Raw genomic sequence first — 17,889 nt, forward strand, 5'->3', positions numbered from 1 at the left:
GAGGAGGAGAGAGGAAGGGAAGGGAGGAGTGGGGGAGGGATGGAAGGGGAAAGGAAAAAGGGGGAAGGAAAAGGGGAAGGAGGGTGAGGAGGAGAGAGAAAGGGAGGGGAGGAGGAGAGAGAGGAAGGGAGGGAAAGGGGAGAGAGAAAGGGAGGGGAGGAGATGGAAAGGTAGGGAAGCAGAGGAGAAGGGAAGGGGAGAAGGGAGGGATGGGAAGGAGTAGAAGGGGAGGGATGCGATGGAGAAGTGGCTATGTATAAAAGATGGAGAAGAGGAGAGGGGTGGTATGAGGAGCAAAGGAGAGGAGAAGGAAAGGGGACAAAGAGAATGTGAGAGACAAAGGAGGATAAATAATTAAACCACTTTTGTTCAAAAAACGGAAATGGAAAACAAAACTCAAGAAGTCTCTAAATAAAGACAAGAAAGTAAAGAGAGAAGTGATAAGGGAAAGAATCACAAGGGGCACAGGTCCTGGCATGAGCTAAATATGTGCAGAAATATGGAATCCAATAGGATAGAAAACTCTGGTCAAGTGAAAAGGTTAACAGGAAATACAAATCCTCGTGAAACTGAAAACCTGTAGGAAACAGTGGAAACAAGTGAAAAGGATAGATAAGCTGAGAGATCAAAGAAATTCCTTTAAAAATTTCGAGTTATTGATGGTGAGAGTGAAGGAATGAAGTATTGAGGAAGAATTGTTCTGGAGAGCACAAATGATTAAGTATGTGAATACTCAGCCACCTAGTGGGCATCATGTTGAAGCAGGTGAGTCCCCTGTTAACTGTGTCTGGAAAAGATCCGCACATTCGCTTAACATTTGCTGCAGATTTCCACACGCCCTGACTTGACTGCATTAACCAAGAAACTAAAAGCAGTCCTTGAGCAGCATATACTCCATGAGATTAAGTTTTGGCAACTCCTTCTTGGATGAAGAAGCTTTTTTTATTTCGTCCAGGAATTTCAAGCAAGGGATTAAACTATAAAACAAGAGAGAGAGAGGTCATTCATGGTGAACTCAGCAAACATTGTTTTGTACAAAGGGGATATCTGAAACTCTGCCCCAAAAACATTGATATTTTGGAGAGGGTGGAACAATGATTAAAATAGTCAAGATGTGGAGGTGCTGGTGTACGACTGGGGTGGACAAAGTTAAAAATCACTCAACACCAGGTTATAGTCCAACAGATCTTTTGCTATAAATTCTGTGTCCTGCCCCACTAATTACCTGATGAAGGTGCAACACTCTGAAAGTTTGTACTTGCAAATAAACCTGTTGGATGATAATCTGATGTTGTGTGATTTTTAAAATATTCAAGACCGAGGTGAAGGTGGGCAAGTGAAACTGAGGAATCGATCAAATTGAATGGTGGATCGGGCACAAGGGGCTGAATGGCCTGTTCCTACATTTCTCTTTACAACTGTATGGAATGATGTTCAATGATGGTAAAAAGGGGCAGCTCTTCAATTGCTGAAGTCTGCACAGTAGCCATTAGCAATTCAATTTGCAGGAAGGTGCCTGTGGAGTTAGACAGACATACGTGTGAACTAAAACTTGTCAGATGAGAGACAGGAGAGGGACAAATAAAATGAAAAATCAAGCAAATAATTTGTTTTTAAAAGAAGAGAAAGGAATTGGCCAGTTAGATTTGCATACATTTTAGTGTTTGAAATTGCAAAAACAAATTATTGTTTCACCCCATGGAATTGACTAAGTTAACATTTTAGATTGATATGCTAATGGGTTCTAACAACTTTTTACATTCTTAAATCAGATTTCCAGCACCTCTACTATTTTGCTTTTGTATACTACTTTCCAATTTAAATCTCTGCCCCCATTGTCCTTGGGTTCGTACACTGCTCTAGTGACGTTCAACACAAGGTCAAAGACCTCAGCTTTCTACCAATCACATTGTAGCTTCGTGGCCTCAGCACTGACGCTGTAATAGCTTTCAATCTGAGCCATCATTCCCAATGTCTGTACGACCAAAGGTTCTGGTCACAGAGAATCAGAGTTACCAGGAGTTGAGACTGCTGTTTGGAATTAGGAGTCCTTTTGAATTCAGGCTTAGGACGTTTGTCTGCATCTTTGAGGTCTCTTCATCTTTGTCCCTTCACCTTCCTGGTTCATGTGGGCAGTTTCCCTTTTGCCAGATTATCTATACTTCTCTTCTGGCATCTAAGAGAGTACCCAAAAGGGTGTTTAGAACAAGGCGTGGGGTGGGTGGGGGGTGGAGGGGGAGATTTCAGAGAAGACTACAAAATTCTAAAAGGCCTTGACAGGGTAAACACAGGAAGGATGTTCATAATGACTGGGAAGTTTGCAATTCTATGTTAAATTCTGGTCTCCCTGCTATAGGAAAAATCATTCTGAAGCTTGAAAGGGCTCAAAAAAGATTTACAAGGATTTTGCCAGGGTTGGAGGATTTGAGGCTGAATAGGCAGGCACTGTTTTCCCTGGAGCATTAGAGGCTGAGGGGTGACCTTGTAGAGTTTTTTTTAAATTGTACAGGGCATGGATAGGGTGAAGAGCCAAGGTCTTTTCCCTGGAGTGGGGGAGTCCAGAACTAGAGCGTGTAGGTGAAAGGGGAAAGATTTAAAAGGGACCTAAGGGGCAACCTTTTCATACAGAGGGTGGTGTGTGCATGGAATGAGCTGCCAGAGGAAGTGATGGAGGCTAGTACAATTGCAACATTTAAAAGGCAGCTGGATGGGTATATGAATAGGAAGCGCTTGGAGGGATATGGACTGGGTGCTGGCAGATGCTGGGGCTATATTGAGTTGAGATATCTGATCGGCATGGACCAGTTGGACCGAAGGGTCTGTTGACTCTAAGTCCAGAAGAGGGAGTGGGTGAACCCAAAAGGGTATTCCCACCCTTATAACACTGAACTACAATGAACAGGAGAGAAACAGGGCATGGAAGAAGGATGTTCCTGATGACCAGCGAGTAAGAAACCAGGGCTCACAGTCTAACGATATGGATAGGCTAATTAGAACTGTGATGAGAGATGTTTTCAACCAGAAAGTGGTGAGCCTGTGCAATTCTCTGCCACAGAAAGCAATCGAGGCTAAAATATTGAACTTTTCAGGAAGAAATTAGATATAGCTCTTACGACTAAAGAGATAAAGGACATGGGGAGAAATTGGGAGAAATTGAGTTGGATGATCAGCCATGATCATATTGAATAGCAGAAGAGGCTTGAAGGGTCGAATGGCCTTCTCCTGCTCCTATTTGCTATTGTTTCTATGTTAACTCACATCACATACGCTCCTCCCATCAGGACAGAAAGGTCTCTTGCTAAGAAGAGTTAACTATTTCTACATGAGTTCACCAGAATATGTAGACTGCTTTGGGTTTTGCTGTTCACTGCATGGAGTTAAAGTAGCAATGTGTACTTTCTCTTAAGTCAAGCCTGCTGTCTCATAAGAGATAATTGTATCTCTTATATGTAATGTAACTAGCCATTTAGTAATATGCAATAAACCTTGGTACTGTTCCACGATTGCCTAGCTTCCACCTGAAACACTGTATGGGTATTCACTCCTACATGCATAGACTAATACCAACCAAATGGATTTATTCTTTTCACCTGTGGGCTGGGCATTGCTGGATGGGCCAATATTTATTGCCCATTCCTTTTTGCCCTTGAGTTACTCTTTGTTGGAACAAATCCAACAAATCCAACAACCCAAGATATCGCAGATATATTTGATATTAAAGGAAAGTGATAGCAGCGAGGTACATCTTCTGTTCCCACATAATTTTGTACCAATTTCCCAGTTTAGACCAACATCCCTCGATCATTCCTGCCCTCTACTCAATCTTCTTGCCCCTTTTCTGCATGAGTTTAAAAGCTGTTCATTTTCAACACCCTTGCAATCCCAAAGAAAGGTCAGCCTGAAATGCTAACTCTCCACAGATCAGTGCTGGAATGGACCTGCCACCAAGGAATGAACTTTGCCTCCTGCAGCCAAATGGTACATGGTGCAGTAGTGTTTATGTTAGTTCCTGTAACATAAGAACTAGGCACGGGTAATGTGGAACTGAAAGATTTAACATTTATTCATTACAGCTCCTGATATATACATGCATTACAATTCACAGGCATTTCAGTGTCTGGGCTAACACTAATCAATCCAGTTACATCAGGAACACACTTCCATCAGCATGTCATGCTTCAAGTGACCCCAGTTAAGATGGAGCCTGAGAACTTAATACTTTCAGGTCACATGCTGTGATGCAATGTTGATATCATTAGCATGGTCTCTTAAAGGCATACTGCACACCCACTGAGAGACAGGAATCACGGTTTGTCTCTAATACTTTGACTGTATTTATAGTACGATAACTTGGAGAGATTATTACAAAAATATTTCTTGTCAGAGATTTCTGAAATCTAGGTATATGGTTCAAGACTTTCTTTATAAAAGTCAGTCCAAGAGTGGGGAAAGTCCTGATGGGGCTGGAAGATACTGGGTAGAAGATCAATTTTATTAACAATTTCTAATTTAGGATTAAATGTTCCTCCCAGAGATACTGTCCACTGTAAAGCCAAACATAGATATCTATCAAAGAAAATGCTCTGGAACCCAGTAATTTTTGACAATTCCTAACCTTTGATTCACTACCAGAAGCACGCAACACAAAAATGGCAATTAGTTATAAATAGGAGATGTTAAAATACTGATTTGACAGAGTCCAGCCATTCACTTTACGAGTTACAAGTTTTAGTTATAGCTCACAAGCCACAAGGTCCAATACTAGTAATTATTTATTCCCCAAAATATATCTTTTAATCAATCTATTGGATATGTTGTGATGTACCTCCAGAAGGAGGTGGGGTTTGAACTCAAACTGGCTCAGAGGTAGGGACACCACAAGAGACTTCCCCACATCTATACACCTAGTCAGGGCTTACCAATTATCACTTTATTAGCGTACAACCATTACTTGTTGCCAGGTTCCCTGCCAGACCTTACTAGATGACAACCTTTACAGGTCAGGTTAGATTAGATTCCCTACAGTGTGGAACCAAGCCATTTGGCCCAACAAGTTCACACTGACCCTCCATAGAGTAACCCACACAGACCCATTCCCCAACCTATATTTACCCCGAACATTATGGACAATTTAGCGTGGCCAATTCACCTGACCTGTACATTTTTGGATTGTGGGAGGAAACCAGAGCACCCGGAGGAAACCTACACAGACGGGGGGAGACTGTCTGTGTGGAGTTTGCACAGTCTCCCAAGGTGGGAATCAAACACAGGTCCCTGGCACTGCGTGGCAGCAGGGCTAACCATTGAGCCACCGTGCCGCTCACCATTTGCTTCAATCCATTCTTAAGTCAAAAGATCACGTGGGACCATTTCAAAAACGATCAGGGGTGTTCTTGCCAGCATCATGACAAACAGATCACCTGCTCATAATCTGCTTGTAGGAGCTTGCTTTGCACAAATTGATTGCCGTGTTTATTATGTTACGATACCAAATGAATGTACCTTGTGGGCTGAAAAGCACATTGTAACTTTCTAAAGCTGTGAAAGGCGCTACATAAACGCAACTTTGTTCTTTTTGCTTTATCTATCTAAAGGGCAATCCAGTAGCAAAGGTATAACTTGGTCTCCAGATTTGAATCAGAACAAGTTACCTCCAGTATCGATACCTGTTTAAGTAGCAAGTAATAGTCTCAACAGCTGAACTCCAGTCCCCATTTCAAACACATTTTCAGCATCCCGACCACATAATAAAAGCAGCAAATGTACTTTTGATGGATTTTTATGGATGGATTAAGTGGACTCTTATTACACTGTGCTTTTTTTTTGTTCTTTTCTTCTCCGTTCTAAGCTAGATAATTGAAATTAGCTGGATGCATTAGTTATTATCTCACATTCTCCTGCACATGGTTGAATATGATTAATGAGTAGCCAAAGTCCCTGAAGGGCTTGTAATGAAGCCTTTTTAATGGAAAGGTGTGTATGAGAGAAACCCATATTGCTTCCCAAACAATCATTCATCACCACCGTGATCTGGCTTAGTACAATTAAGTGCTGTCGTGTGAAAGTCAGCTACAGAGTAACCAGCTGGAAACTCCTCCAGCTCCCAGTGGCTCCCAAATAACTCACGGTCATTTATTTTCGCTAAATCACATTAAACGGTGCCAATCAGGCAACACACATATTAAGCAAGTCCATTTTTTTTGGAGGGGGAGGGGTGTGGGGAATAAGAGCAAATGTAAATCCTGTACATTGCTAAAGGGAAAACAACATTTAATTTCGCTCACTGTTGTACAATGTTTCCACTTAAATCTTTGGTCTTCAGACAAAAAAAGAGGATTACTGCACAGGTGAGCAGGGAGGAATTGCTATACATCACGTGACGTTACACTAAAGACATTTTAGCCACACATGGAGTCGCTGAGATGAATATTCTTCTTGAGGGTGCAATGGCAAAACGCAGAGTGAGAAAGAAAGAAATGTGATGAGGTTAAGTGAAGGCAGGCAGGAGCAGGCTTGAGTAGGGATTAAGGACCCATTAGGGCCGAATGGCCTGTTTCAGTTGTGGTTCTGTTCGCCGAGCTGGGAATTTGTGTTGCAGATGTTTTGTGACATCCTCAGTGCTTGGGAGCCTCCTGTGAAGTGCTTCACAGGAGGCTCCCAAGCACTGAGGATGTCACCTAGACAGGGGACGAAACGTCTGCAACACAAATTCCCAGCTCGGCGAACAGAACCACAACAACGAGCACCCGAGCTACAAATCTTCTCCTAAATTTTGGCCTGTCTCAGTGTTGGAAATAGTTTACAAGGTCTACGTTGTCATATTCCAGTGGCCATTTGCAATGGTATTGTCAATGGCTGGATGCTGTGAAATGTTTTTAAATATGCTTTAACTATAAGCTGCAATACCTTTTTCCAAACCTGCAATGGCCTTGTGGTATTATCGTTGGACTGTTAATCCTGAGACCAGGTATTATTTCTGAGGACCTGGGTTTGAATCTCAATACAGCAGATGGTGGAATTTGAATTTTATAAAAGTCTGGAAATAAGGGTCAAATGACCAGTAAACCATTGCCAATTATTGGAAAAACCCATGCTTTGTAGGAAACACATCCTTGCCCCATAATGTGATTGATTCATAACTGCCCTATGAGTAATTAAGGTTGGGCAATTAATGCCGACCTAACCAGTGACACCCACAACCCGTTAGTGAATGAAATAAAGTTGTGTGAAAACTGCAGAGTTCACAGGACGTAGGGAATAGAGACTGTGGTTTGTCTCTTTTTTCGATTAGATTAGATTCCTTACTGTGTGGAAACAGGCCCTTCGGCCCAACCAGTCCACACCGACCCTCCGAAGAGTAGCCCACCCAAATCCATTTCCCTCTGACTAATGCACCTAGCACTATGGGGACTTTAGCATGGCCAATCCACCTGACCTGCACATATTTGAACGTGTGGGAGGAAACCGGAGCCCCTGAAGGAAACCCACACAAACACAGTGAGAATGTACAAACTCCACACAGATGATTGCCCAAGGCTGGAATCGAACCTGGGACTCTGTTACTGTGAGGCAGCAGAGCTAACCACTGAGCCATCAGGCAATGTGTTATAGGGTTTGAATGATTCAAATCCATTTCCATAACCTGTACTGCATGAAGGAAAAGCAAAGATGTTCAAATGTGCATGACAGATTTTCCCAATCCCAGATTAAACTGCTGTGCCCGATCTTTGGAAGCTGAGTAACTGCAGTGAGTCTCATAACAATAAGCACGGGTTGTGATCATTTCCTCAGGCAGTCTGCCTTCCTTTTTATTCAGTAAAACAAAAACACATGGAAACAAAAGCGGTTATTTGTTGTAGAAGGAGGGGTGGTTACTTGTTGCCATGTGGGCAGCGGTGACCAGCCTGCTCCCTAGGTTAACAAGTGACCTCCTGAAGGTGACGGTGAGAGGGTTCCAATGGCGACTTTCCCCTGGGGGAGGCAATGAAGGGAAAAGGTGCCAGCTTCCATCACCAGCCTCTGCTCACAGAGCTGGCGTAAACAGGAATAATGGCAGCTTCTTGAAACAGGCCTCAAATTGGCACTGTTCACCTTGATCTTAATTCAGTAAAGGAGCTGGAGTACGTGCCCAGGATTGTATTGCGCTCTTTATTTGTTTCCGTGGGGTGTGAGCATGGTCGGTAATGCCAGCATTTGTTGTCCATTCCCTGAATGCCATTGAACAGCACGGGAACACCATTCGCCAAGACCTACCTACTTCCAAAGAACCATGGGACTGTGGGGGGGGAGGGGGGGGTGCACCGTGGTTAACACTGTTGCCTCCCAGCGCCAGGGATGTGGGTTGAATTCGGGCCCTGGGTGACAGTCTGTGTGGAGTTTGCACGTTCTTCCCTGTTTCCTCCGGGTGCTCCGGTTTCCCCCCCCGCCACAGTCCAAAGATATGCAGGCTCACTGGATTGACCATGCTCAATTGCCCTGTAATGTCCAGGGATTTGCAAGCCATGGAAAATGCAGGGTCACAGAGATAGGCTGGTAGGCTGAATAGCCTCTTTCTGGAGTATAGGATTCTATGAATTAAAATGCACCGCTCTGCAATGGGACTGACTATTGCTACAGTCCATCAACCAAGCAGGAATATGAGCCCTATATCTCACTGGCAAAACCTGTGGGTGTGGGTGTGGGGTCACTTGCTACATTGTAATTCCTTCTTGCTTACTATCACAATTAGTCACCTTCAGTTTAAAGGTCAGCAGTTTGAGTAGAAACATCTTGCAGCTAGGGGCTAAAATGATACGCTTTGGCAATGTCCAGGATTTTCATTTGATTTGTTTTCAACTCACCCCCAAGCTTCCCTAAGCTACAACCCACCCCAAAGCACCTCACTACCACATACCCCTACCCTTATCCCTCCCCAATGCAACACCCCTCCCCCCCCCCAAACAACCCTTGCCCCATCCCCTCAAACATGTGTTACTTTGTTGGCTACTGTTTAATGTGACGGGGAGGAGCCAGTGTTGGACTGGGGTGGAAAAAGTTAAAAATCACACAAAACCAGGTTATAGTCCAACAGATTTATTTGGAAGCACTAGCTTTCGGAGTGCTGCTCCTTCATCAGATAGCTAGCGTGGCAGGATCATAGGACACAGAATTTATAGTTAAAGTTCAATGTGTTTAATGTGATTCAGTAAAAAGGTAGGACCTTGACTTATTAGGAAGCCATGGATTCAGGACATTTTTAAAGCCCCACCTGAAGAACTTGGCTCTGTATTGGGATGGGAATATCCAGACCACAGTGTTCGTTTTTACACATCAAGGTGGTTAGTCACTTGGGAAAAACTGGAGAGAATTAACATTCACCACTGAAAATCTATTTTCGTCTCAGTTAATATGTAAACAAGTTAATGCATGTTGCACAGCTCTAATACTGCCAAGATGACAGGACATGGTGAAAAGTTCCGTAAAAGGTTTACAACACAGGTGGGGATAGATGAATGTGTAAGGTAGAAATGAATGGAATGATGTGCTGGTAAGGCAAGGTTACGTGAGTGTGATGAAGCTTGTGTGGGTCTCAACCATTGGACAAGTGGGCTGAATGGTCTGCAGCAGGGGAGGTGATACTGCAATGGTAATGCCAATGGAGTAGTTAATCAAAACTCCAAACCAATGTGCTGGGACATGGGTTTGAAACCTACCTTGGCAGATGGCAAAATCTGAATTCAATTAAAAACTAGAATAAAAAGGGAACATAATATTGCCCATGGTAACTGATCACTGTTGATGGTCTTAAAAATCCCATCTGGTTTGGTTGCCTTATTATAGGAAAGACGTGGAAGCTTTTGAGAGGATGCAGAGGAGATTTACCAGGATGCTGCCTGGACTGGAGGGCATGTCTTATGAAGAAAGGTTGAGGGAGCTAGCACATTTCTCATTGGAACGAAGGAGGATGAGAGGTGATTTGATAGAGGTGTACAAGATGATGGGAGGCATAGATAGAATGGATAGCCAGAGACTTGTTCCCAGAGCAGAAATGTCTATCACAAGGGAGCATAATTTTGAGGTGATTGGAGGAAGGTATAGGGGAGATGTCAGAGGTCGGTTCTTTACACACAGAGTGGTGGGTGCATGGAATCCACTGCTAGCGGTGGTAGTGGAGTCAGATACATTAGGGATATTCAAACGGCTCTTGGATAGGCACATGGATGATAGTACAATGAAGGGTATTTAAGTTAATTTGATCTTAGAGTAGGATAAAAGATCAGCATAACATTAAGGGCTGAAGGGCCTGTACTGTGCTGTACTGTTCCACATGCTATGGTTCACTCAAGTCCTTTCAGGAAGGAGATCAGTTGTCCTTACATGTGGCACGCAGGTGACCCCAGATCAAGGGGAACTAGAGATGGACAATAAATACTGGCCTCGCCAGTGATATCCATAAACAAGTTTTTAACAATTGTAATTCTATGTAATTATTTGCTTCTGTCATTATGGACAAAGTTTAATTTTCTTTTTATTGCCTTCTTTTTTATATTAAAAGGATCAAGAAAATGCCGAAACGGAAAGGAGGCGCCGCAGGCAAAAAGATCACTCTAAAAATGGCAAAAAACTCCATGAAGATCACCGTGGACGGGAAGCGTCGTTTAGACTTAAGCAACATGGGTATCGCGACCTTTCCCAAATGCATTCTGAAGTTGACGGATATTGAGGAAATCGATCTGAGCCGGAACATGATCAAAAAGATTCCAGACTTCATCAACAAATTCCCAAAGCTGCGCTACCTAGACTTCCACACAAACAAGATCGAGAGGATTCCTGAAAGCCTTTGCCAGTTGGAGCTGCTTTACTATCTTGACCTGTCGAACAATAAGCTCACAACAGACGGCTTGCCCACGGACCTGGTGCAGCTGAAAAACCTCCGGGTCCTGAACCTCGGCCTGAACTCCGTGGAAATGATTCCCACCACCATTGGCACTTTGAAGGAGCTGAAGGAACTGGGGCTCTTTGACAACCGGATCACGTATATGCCGGACAAAATCACCAAGCTGCCGAAACTGAAGAAACTGAACGTGTTGCGGAACCCGTTCACCACTCCGCAGGTACCCGAGGAGCCTATAGAGACCATCGATCGCGTCGAGAACATTTACCTCGCCAGGAAAGACATGCTCTGCCGTCCCTGTCTCAAGAAATGTCTCCGGGAGAGAGACAAATGGAGCAAGGTGAAGAACATAGCCGAGATGGAGGAAGAGCCCGATTTCAGCGGTCTCATAGCACCCAACTCAGTTGCGAAACAAGACGAGGCGTCTTGGAGAATCAGTGAATAAATGTTTACAAGCTGCATGAATCTCTGCTGTCGTCCCAAACTAAAAGGTTGAACAAAAACAAAATAAACTCTCTCACTTGCCTTAAGTTTCAGGACTGGCTACTCTCTTCTGTGCACTTGGTACGAATGTTCCTTTTATTGCATTCATGCTATTTACAGAACAAAAGGGTCAATGTTGCACAGCATCAAATGGATAGGAGCAGGCTATTCAGCCCCTCAAGCCTATTCCACCATTCAATGAGATCATGGCTGATCCATGTTTTAACTCCATCCAACGATCCCTTATTGTTGGCTAATATAAGAAGGTCTGATTAACCTCCGATTTCAAATCATTGATCATACTGGCACTACCTGTCTTTTGAGAGTGTTCTACACTTCGATCACCTTTAACTCCAAGAAATGTTCACGTTCTGAAATAACATTTAAGTGGATTTTAAGATGATTTCTCCTTGTCCTACAATGTGCCACCAGTAGAAACAAATCGATCTACCCTATCAATTTTTTTCAACATCCTATGTACCTCAATCAAATCACTCCTTTTAACCTTAGTATCCAAGATGGCGCCATGTCATAGAGTCATAGAGACATAGAGATGTACAGCATGGAAACAGACCCTTCAGTCCAACTCGTTCATGCTGACCAGACATCCTAACCTAATCTAGTCCCACCTGCCAGCACCCAGCCCATATCCCTCCAAACCCTTCCTATTCATATACCCATCCAAATTCATTTTAGATGTTGTAATTGTACCAGCCTCCACCACTTCCTCTGGCAGCTCATTCCATACGCGTACCACCCTCTGTATGAAAAGGTTGGCCCATAGGTCTCTTTTATATCTTTCCCCTCTCACCCTAAACCTATGCCCTCTAGTTCTGGACTCCCCCACCCCAGGGAAAAGACCTTGTCTATTTATCCTATCCATGCCCCCTTATGATTTTATAAACCTCTATAAGGTCACCCCTCAGCCTCCAATGCTCTGGGAAAAAAGCCCTATCCTATTCAACCTCTCCCTAAAGCTCAAATCCTCCAACCCTGGCAACATCCTTGTAAATCCTTTCTGAACCCTTTCAAGTTTCACGACATCTTTCCGACAGGAAGGAGAGCAGAATTGCATGCAATGTTCCAACAGTGGCCTAACCAATGTCCTGTACAGCCGTAACATGACCTCCCAACTCCTGTACTCAATACTCTGACCAATAAAGGAAAGCATACCAAACACCTTCTTCACTGTCCTATCTACCTGTGACTCCACTTTCAAGGAGCTTCTCGCTGTACTTCTCTACATGAGTACACGTGACAATAAAATCTAAAATCTAAAAACCTAGATGTAAACCTATTCCAGGGAATACCAGCGTCATTTGTTTTATCTCTTCACGTGATCTAAACCTTGGTAACTTGCTGATTTGTTTTTCTTAATGGGATGTGGGTGTCACTGGCAAGGCCAGTATTTGTTGCCTTTGAACTGAGTGACCTTCTAGATCCTTCCAGAGAGTGACTAAGAGTCAGCCACATTGCTGTGGGTCTGTAGTAAGGATAGCAGAATTCCAACCCAAAAGGAAATTTATGAACCAGATGGTCTGATAACACTTCTCACGGTCTCCATTATTAAAACTAGTTTTCAGATTTATTAACTGGATTTGAGTGCCACCTGTTGGATTTGAACCTATGTCCTCGTAGCACTTACCTGGGCGTCTCATTACCAGTGTGCTGCCATCATCCCAAACAGTGCTGTCAATAGTTTTTACAAGGGAAACTAGGGTGTCTCTGGTGTAAATCATTCCTATGCACTGCCTGTAGCTTAATGGGCCACTTAGAATCATACAATACAGAAGAGGCCTTTCAGCTCAGCAAGTCTGCACTGACAAAACTACTCGAAATATAGGGGAAAGTGAGGACTGCAGGTGCTGGAGAGTCAGAGACAAAAAGATGTGGTGCTGGAAAATCATAGCCAGTCAGGCAGCATCCTAGGAGCAGGAGTCAATGTTTTGGGTATAAGCCCTTCATCAGGAATGTGGGGGTTGGGGCGGGGGATTTGAGAGATAACTAGGAGGGTTGGGCTGAGGGGAAAAGGTAGCTGGGAAATCTCCCCACCTCATCCAAGATCCAACCCTCCAGCTTGGCACCACCCTCTTGAACTGCCCTACCTCTCCATCTTCCTTCCCACCTCCACCCTCCCCTCCGACCTATCACAACCACCCTCCACCTGCATCCACCTATCGCAAACAGTGTTGCCAATAGTTTCTACTAGAGAAACTAGGATGTGTCCAGTGTAAATCATCCCTACACACTGCCTTCCTTCCCACCTACCCTAGCCTCCACCCCCACCTTCCTATTTATCTCTCAGCCCTCTTGCCACCCCCCCTCCCTTCCTGATCAAGGGCTTATGCCCAAAATGTCATCTCTCTTGTTCCTCAGATGCTACTCTACATTTGGTCCCACTTTCCAGCACATGGCCCATCGTCTTGAATATTATGACATTTCAAGCACTCATCCAAGTACTTTTACTTCACCTGCTACATCTTATGGTCTGAAATCCATTTGCTTCCTCTCTCGGATTTGAGAAGACTGGTCTCTGATGGTGCTTGTACAGTCAGAGGCAACAATGCCAGGTAGACATATCCTCAACATGCTCTCAGATACATTTTCATTCTTCAGAGAAAAGCCTAGCCATTATCTGAAATAATACCAGTGAAACGTGCCTATCTGAGTCGAGACGTGTGGGGCTGGAAAAGCACAGCTGGTTGGGCAACATCTGAGGAGCAGGAGAATCAATGTTTTGGGCATGAGCTCTTCATGATGAAGGGCTTGTGTTCGAAAAGTCAACTCTCCTGCTCATTGGATGCTGCCTGACCTGCTGTGCTTTTCCAGCACCATACTTTTTGACACTGACCTCCAGCATCTGCAGTTCTCACTCTTCTCCAGAGTAGGATTGGGCCATGAGTAAAAATGTAAAACGGTCCCGACATTCAGTAGACAGAGTGGAATGTTGGGTAGGATGTATAATGGGAGATGTGATGCCATCCGTTTCGTGGTCAGAACCTCAGGCTGAATCAATCCCATCATTCTGCTCACTAACCTGAATGAAGCCATAGATGGGAATATGCAATTTTCAAAATAATATGGGAATTTTAATTATTGAAAAGTACTAAATCTCAATCCTATAACATAATAAAGCCAGACAGTGCAGAAGGAGGACTTTAGGCCCATCATGTCAGCGCTATCTGCTTAATCAGTTCAATTGCTCTGCCACTTCCCTACCCTTCCAAACATTTTGCCAACTCTCTTTTCAAAGTTCTCTCTAAATCTGCTTACACAACCTCTTCAGGCAATGTATTTCTGATCAGAACAAAAGGACTTTTTAATTTTTTTATAACGTCTCGTGCCACATTAAATTATCTTAAAGCCTCCCGCTGTGAACACAGTTTCTATTCACTTACTGCAGCAAAACTCTAAGACTTGCAATTCTGGGGTCTCCTTCCTATCGGAAAAATGTTGTGAAACTTGAAAGGGTTCAGAAAAGACTTACAAGGATGTTGCCAGGGCTGGAGGATCTGAGCTACAGGGAGAGGCTGAACAGGCTGGGGCTGTTTTCCCTGGAGCGTCGGAGGCTGAGGGGTGACCTTATAGAGGTTTACAAAATTATGAGGGGCATGGATAGGATAAATAGGCAAAGTCTTTTCCCTGGGACCGGGGAGTCCAGAACTAGAGGGCATAGGTTTAGGGTGAGAGGGGAAAGATATAAAAGAGACCTAAGGGGCAACTTTTTCACGCAGAGGGTGGTACATGTATGGAATGAGCTGCCAGAGGATGTGGTGGAGGCTGGTACAATTGCAACATTTAAGAGGCATTTGGATGGGTATATAAATAGGAAGGGTTTGGAGAGATATGGGCCGGGTGCTGGCAGGTGAGACTAGATTGGGTTGGGATATCTGGTTGGCATGGACGGGTTGGACTGCAGGGTCTGTTTCCATGCTGTACATCTCTATGACTCTAATTAGAACACCTTGATGAAATATTCCCTTAATCATCTCTGCTCTAAGGAGGACAAGCCCAGTTCTCTGGTCTCTAACCATATGAAATGCCTCCTTCCTGGTATCATTTTTGGAATTCTCCTCTGCACCATCTCGAGCTCGCCATGTTTCCTAAAATGTGGTGCCCGGGACTGGAAAGAATAATCCAGCATTTGTTCCAGTTTCTGTGCTTTTGTTTCTAAAGCTGAGTGGCCCACGTACCTTTTAAACTATCTTCTTAATTCGTTCAACTTATAAACGATGTTCCTCACGCGTTCAGCTACGTTGAAAGACTTGCATACACACTCCACTCTATATTTCTGCACCCTTTTAAAGTTGTACCAATTATGTAGATTTGCTGCTTCCTGCTAAAATCTACCATTTAACATATCTCTGCATTAAATTTCATTGCGTGCCACAAGTCTGCACCTTTCACCAGCCTGCCTTTGTCATTCTGTTACAGTACTGACGGTTTTCTATCTTTCTGAATGTTATCATTTGCAAATCCTGAAAGCATGTCCTGCACACTCAAGTCCAGATATTCATCAATCTCAAAAAGGCAGTGGCTCTTTCACCAGTCATGGGTTCCCATCCTTCTCTCCAGGTTCAAAAGTAACACAGTGTGCCGTAATTCTCTGCTCTTTGTCCCTCAATCCAGTTTGTCTTCACACAGACGCTGGAGTCCTATTAACTGCACAGGCTTCAAACTTGTCCAGGAACTGTCATTCTTCAGAGAAAGCCGAGCCATTAACTGAAATAATACCAGTGAAACGTGTCTGTCTGGCAGAGACCAAAGTCGGAATGGTTCGAAAAGTGTGGTGCTGGAAAAGCACAGCTGGCCAGGCAGCATCCGAGCAGCAGGAGAATCTGTGGGAGCATGTGCACATTTGGACACATGGAGAAAGTTGCTTAACAAGCTGTGCAGGATCCGTGGTTTTACAAACAAATCTTTGAAGTACTTTGTCAAATGTATTTGACGGCACAACATTACTTGTTCACTCTCTTTTTCTTGGAATTATCAACATTTTTAAATCTTTAGTTGCCTTTGTAAGGTTAAACTGGATCATTCCCTAAAAACATAGCTGGAGGTCTGAATATAGTCCCAGTCAATTTGTTTTACAATTAAGCTTTTATAATTTCTGACCTTTCTGAATTAATATCCTCTTTTGCCAAACACCTACAGGATCAGCTACACTGATAATCCCACGTTGAACATTATAATACAACAGTAAATATGAATATGGAACACACCAAAGTACTCCTGTCTCACAAACCTCATATCTTTTCTGAAATCTCTTTAATGTGTTGCACCTCTTTTTCTATGTAGCGACCAAAGCTACGTAGAATATTGCAAATGGATCCAAACCAACAACCCATTCAAGGTTACAAATACTTACTTCAAGTACAGTGCAATAACTCTGAGAAGCAGACTCAGTAATTAATCTGGTTGATAACAGCTTCACACCAAGTGACTACTTTAAAGAAATGGTCAATCACACAAAAGCCAATTCCCTTTTCTGCCTTTGCTAATGGCTGCAAAACATCCATTTATCAGGCTAAATACTTAGTGCATCACTGAGGAAGTGCTACAGTGAAAGGGATACTAATCCTCAGATTAAGATGTTGAAGCTCCATCTGTCCATTGCAATATTTTGACTGGACACCAAAGAGCTCAAAACATTTTCTGAAGAAAGGCATGAGATCTCCTGGTGACCTGGTCAACATTCATTCCATCATCAACAGTGAGAAAAAACCCCAAAATTTTAACTGTCTCTTTGGCTTAATGTTGTTTGTAGGACACTGATGTAGACAAAATGGTCGTTGCATTTAAGACAGACTTGCTTCTAGATAATTGATTATGATGAAGCCATGAAAGACACTAAGAAGTACTGAAGTGTGGTCACTGTTATGTTTACCTACATAACAACGCTGATCGCAAATGAAGAGCTTTGCAATGTTTCTGCTTTAAGATGATGATGTACAAATTTGCCACTGGCTACACAGTTTGTCTAAATCCTCAGTCATCTGTTTCCTGACATGAGGAAATTACCTCAACCTCAGATTCAGCAAACCGAAAGATAATCAAAAGCCCAAGAGCTCTTAGTTCAATTTTAGAGACAAGTCCAATAAATTATAATGTCTGAAACAAAAACAAACAGGTTTGAATGATCACAGCGCCATTTGTTTTTGTGTGTGTGTGGGCTGTGCAGGTTCTTTGTTGCAGTAAACCTTACTTAGTCTCACTGCTCTGCTCTCCCCATTGTACTATATCTCACAATATTTCAACTGCCTATCTACTCTCCCCCTAAAACACTCAAATGGTTCTCCCCAACTTTGATTCCCAAATGCTAAATAGATTGATAGACCATCCCTAAGAGTCGAGCCATTTCAACGAAGTGTAAACTCACCCAACATTTTTAAGACCATCTTTTTTGCTTTTTTTCACGGAGGGTATAGCATGGCAGAACCTGAGGAGTAAACAGAGATAGCACTGAAGAAACTAATATGATATTCCAAGGAAATAACTGCACAAGAAGTTGGGGTGACCACGCAGCGTCATTA

The 17,889-nt window shown here is 43.3% G+C and overlaps 2 protein-coding genes across 4 annotated transcripts in view; one reads left to right on the forward strand and one right to left on the reverse strand.

The window, feature by feature from the left end:
- Window positions 1-11,422, forward strand: part of lrrc18a (leucine rich repeat containing 18a) — a 28,719-nt gene extending 17,297 nt beyond the window's left edge. The window contains exon 2 of the mRNA XM_043678831.2: window positions 10,535-11,422. Coding sequence (XP_043534766.1) covers window positions 10,545-11,318 — 774 coding nt within the window. The 5' untranslated portion in view covers window positions 10,535-10,544 and the 3' untranslated portion in view covers window positions 11,319-11,422. The remainder of the gene's footprint in view (window positions 1-10,534) is intronic.
- The window catches only part of wdfy4 (WDFY family member 4), a 321,548-nt gene that overhangs the window by 101,732 nt on the left and 201,927 nt on the right, over window positions 1-17,889 (reverse strand). For all 3 annotated transcript variants that reach the window (XM_087982407.1, XM_043678830.2, XM_087982406.1), the window contains one exon: window positions 17,736-17,795. In XM_087982407.1, coding sequence (XP_087838533.1) covers window positions 17,736-17,795 — 60 coding nt within the window. The remainder of the gene's footprint in view (window positions 1-17,735; window positions 17,796-17,889) is intronic.

The sequence above is a fragment of the Chiloscyllium plagiosum genome, unplaced genomic scaffold (assembly GCF_037043375.1).
Source record: "Chiloscyllium plagiosum isolate Xiang-an unplaced genomic scaffold, Cpla_swu_hap1 HiC_scaffold_43, whole genome shotgun sequence".
NCBI classification, from domain to species: domain Eukaryota; kingdom Metazoa; phylum Chordata; class Chondrichthyes; order Orectolobiformes; family Hemiscylliidae; genus Chiloscyllium; species Chiloscyllium plagiosum.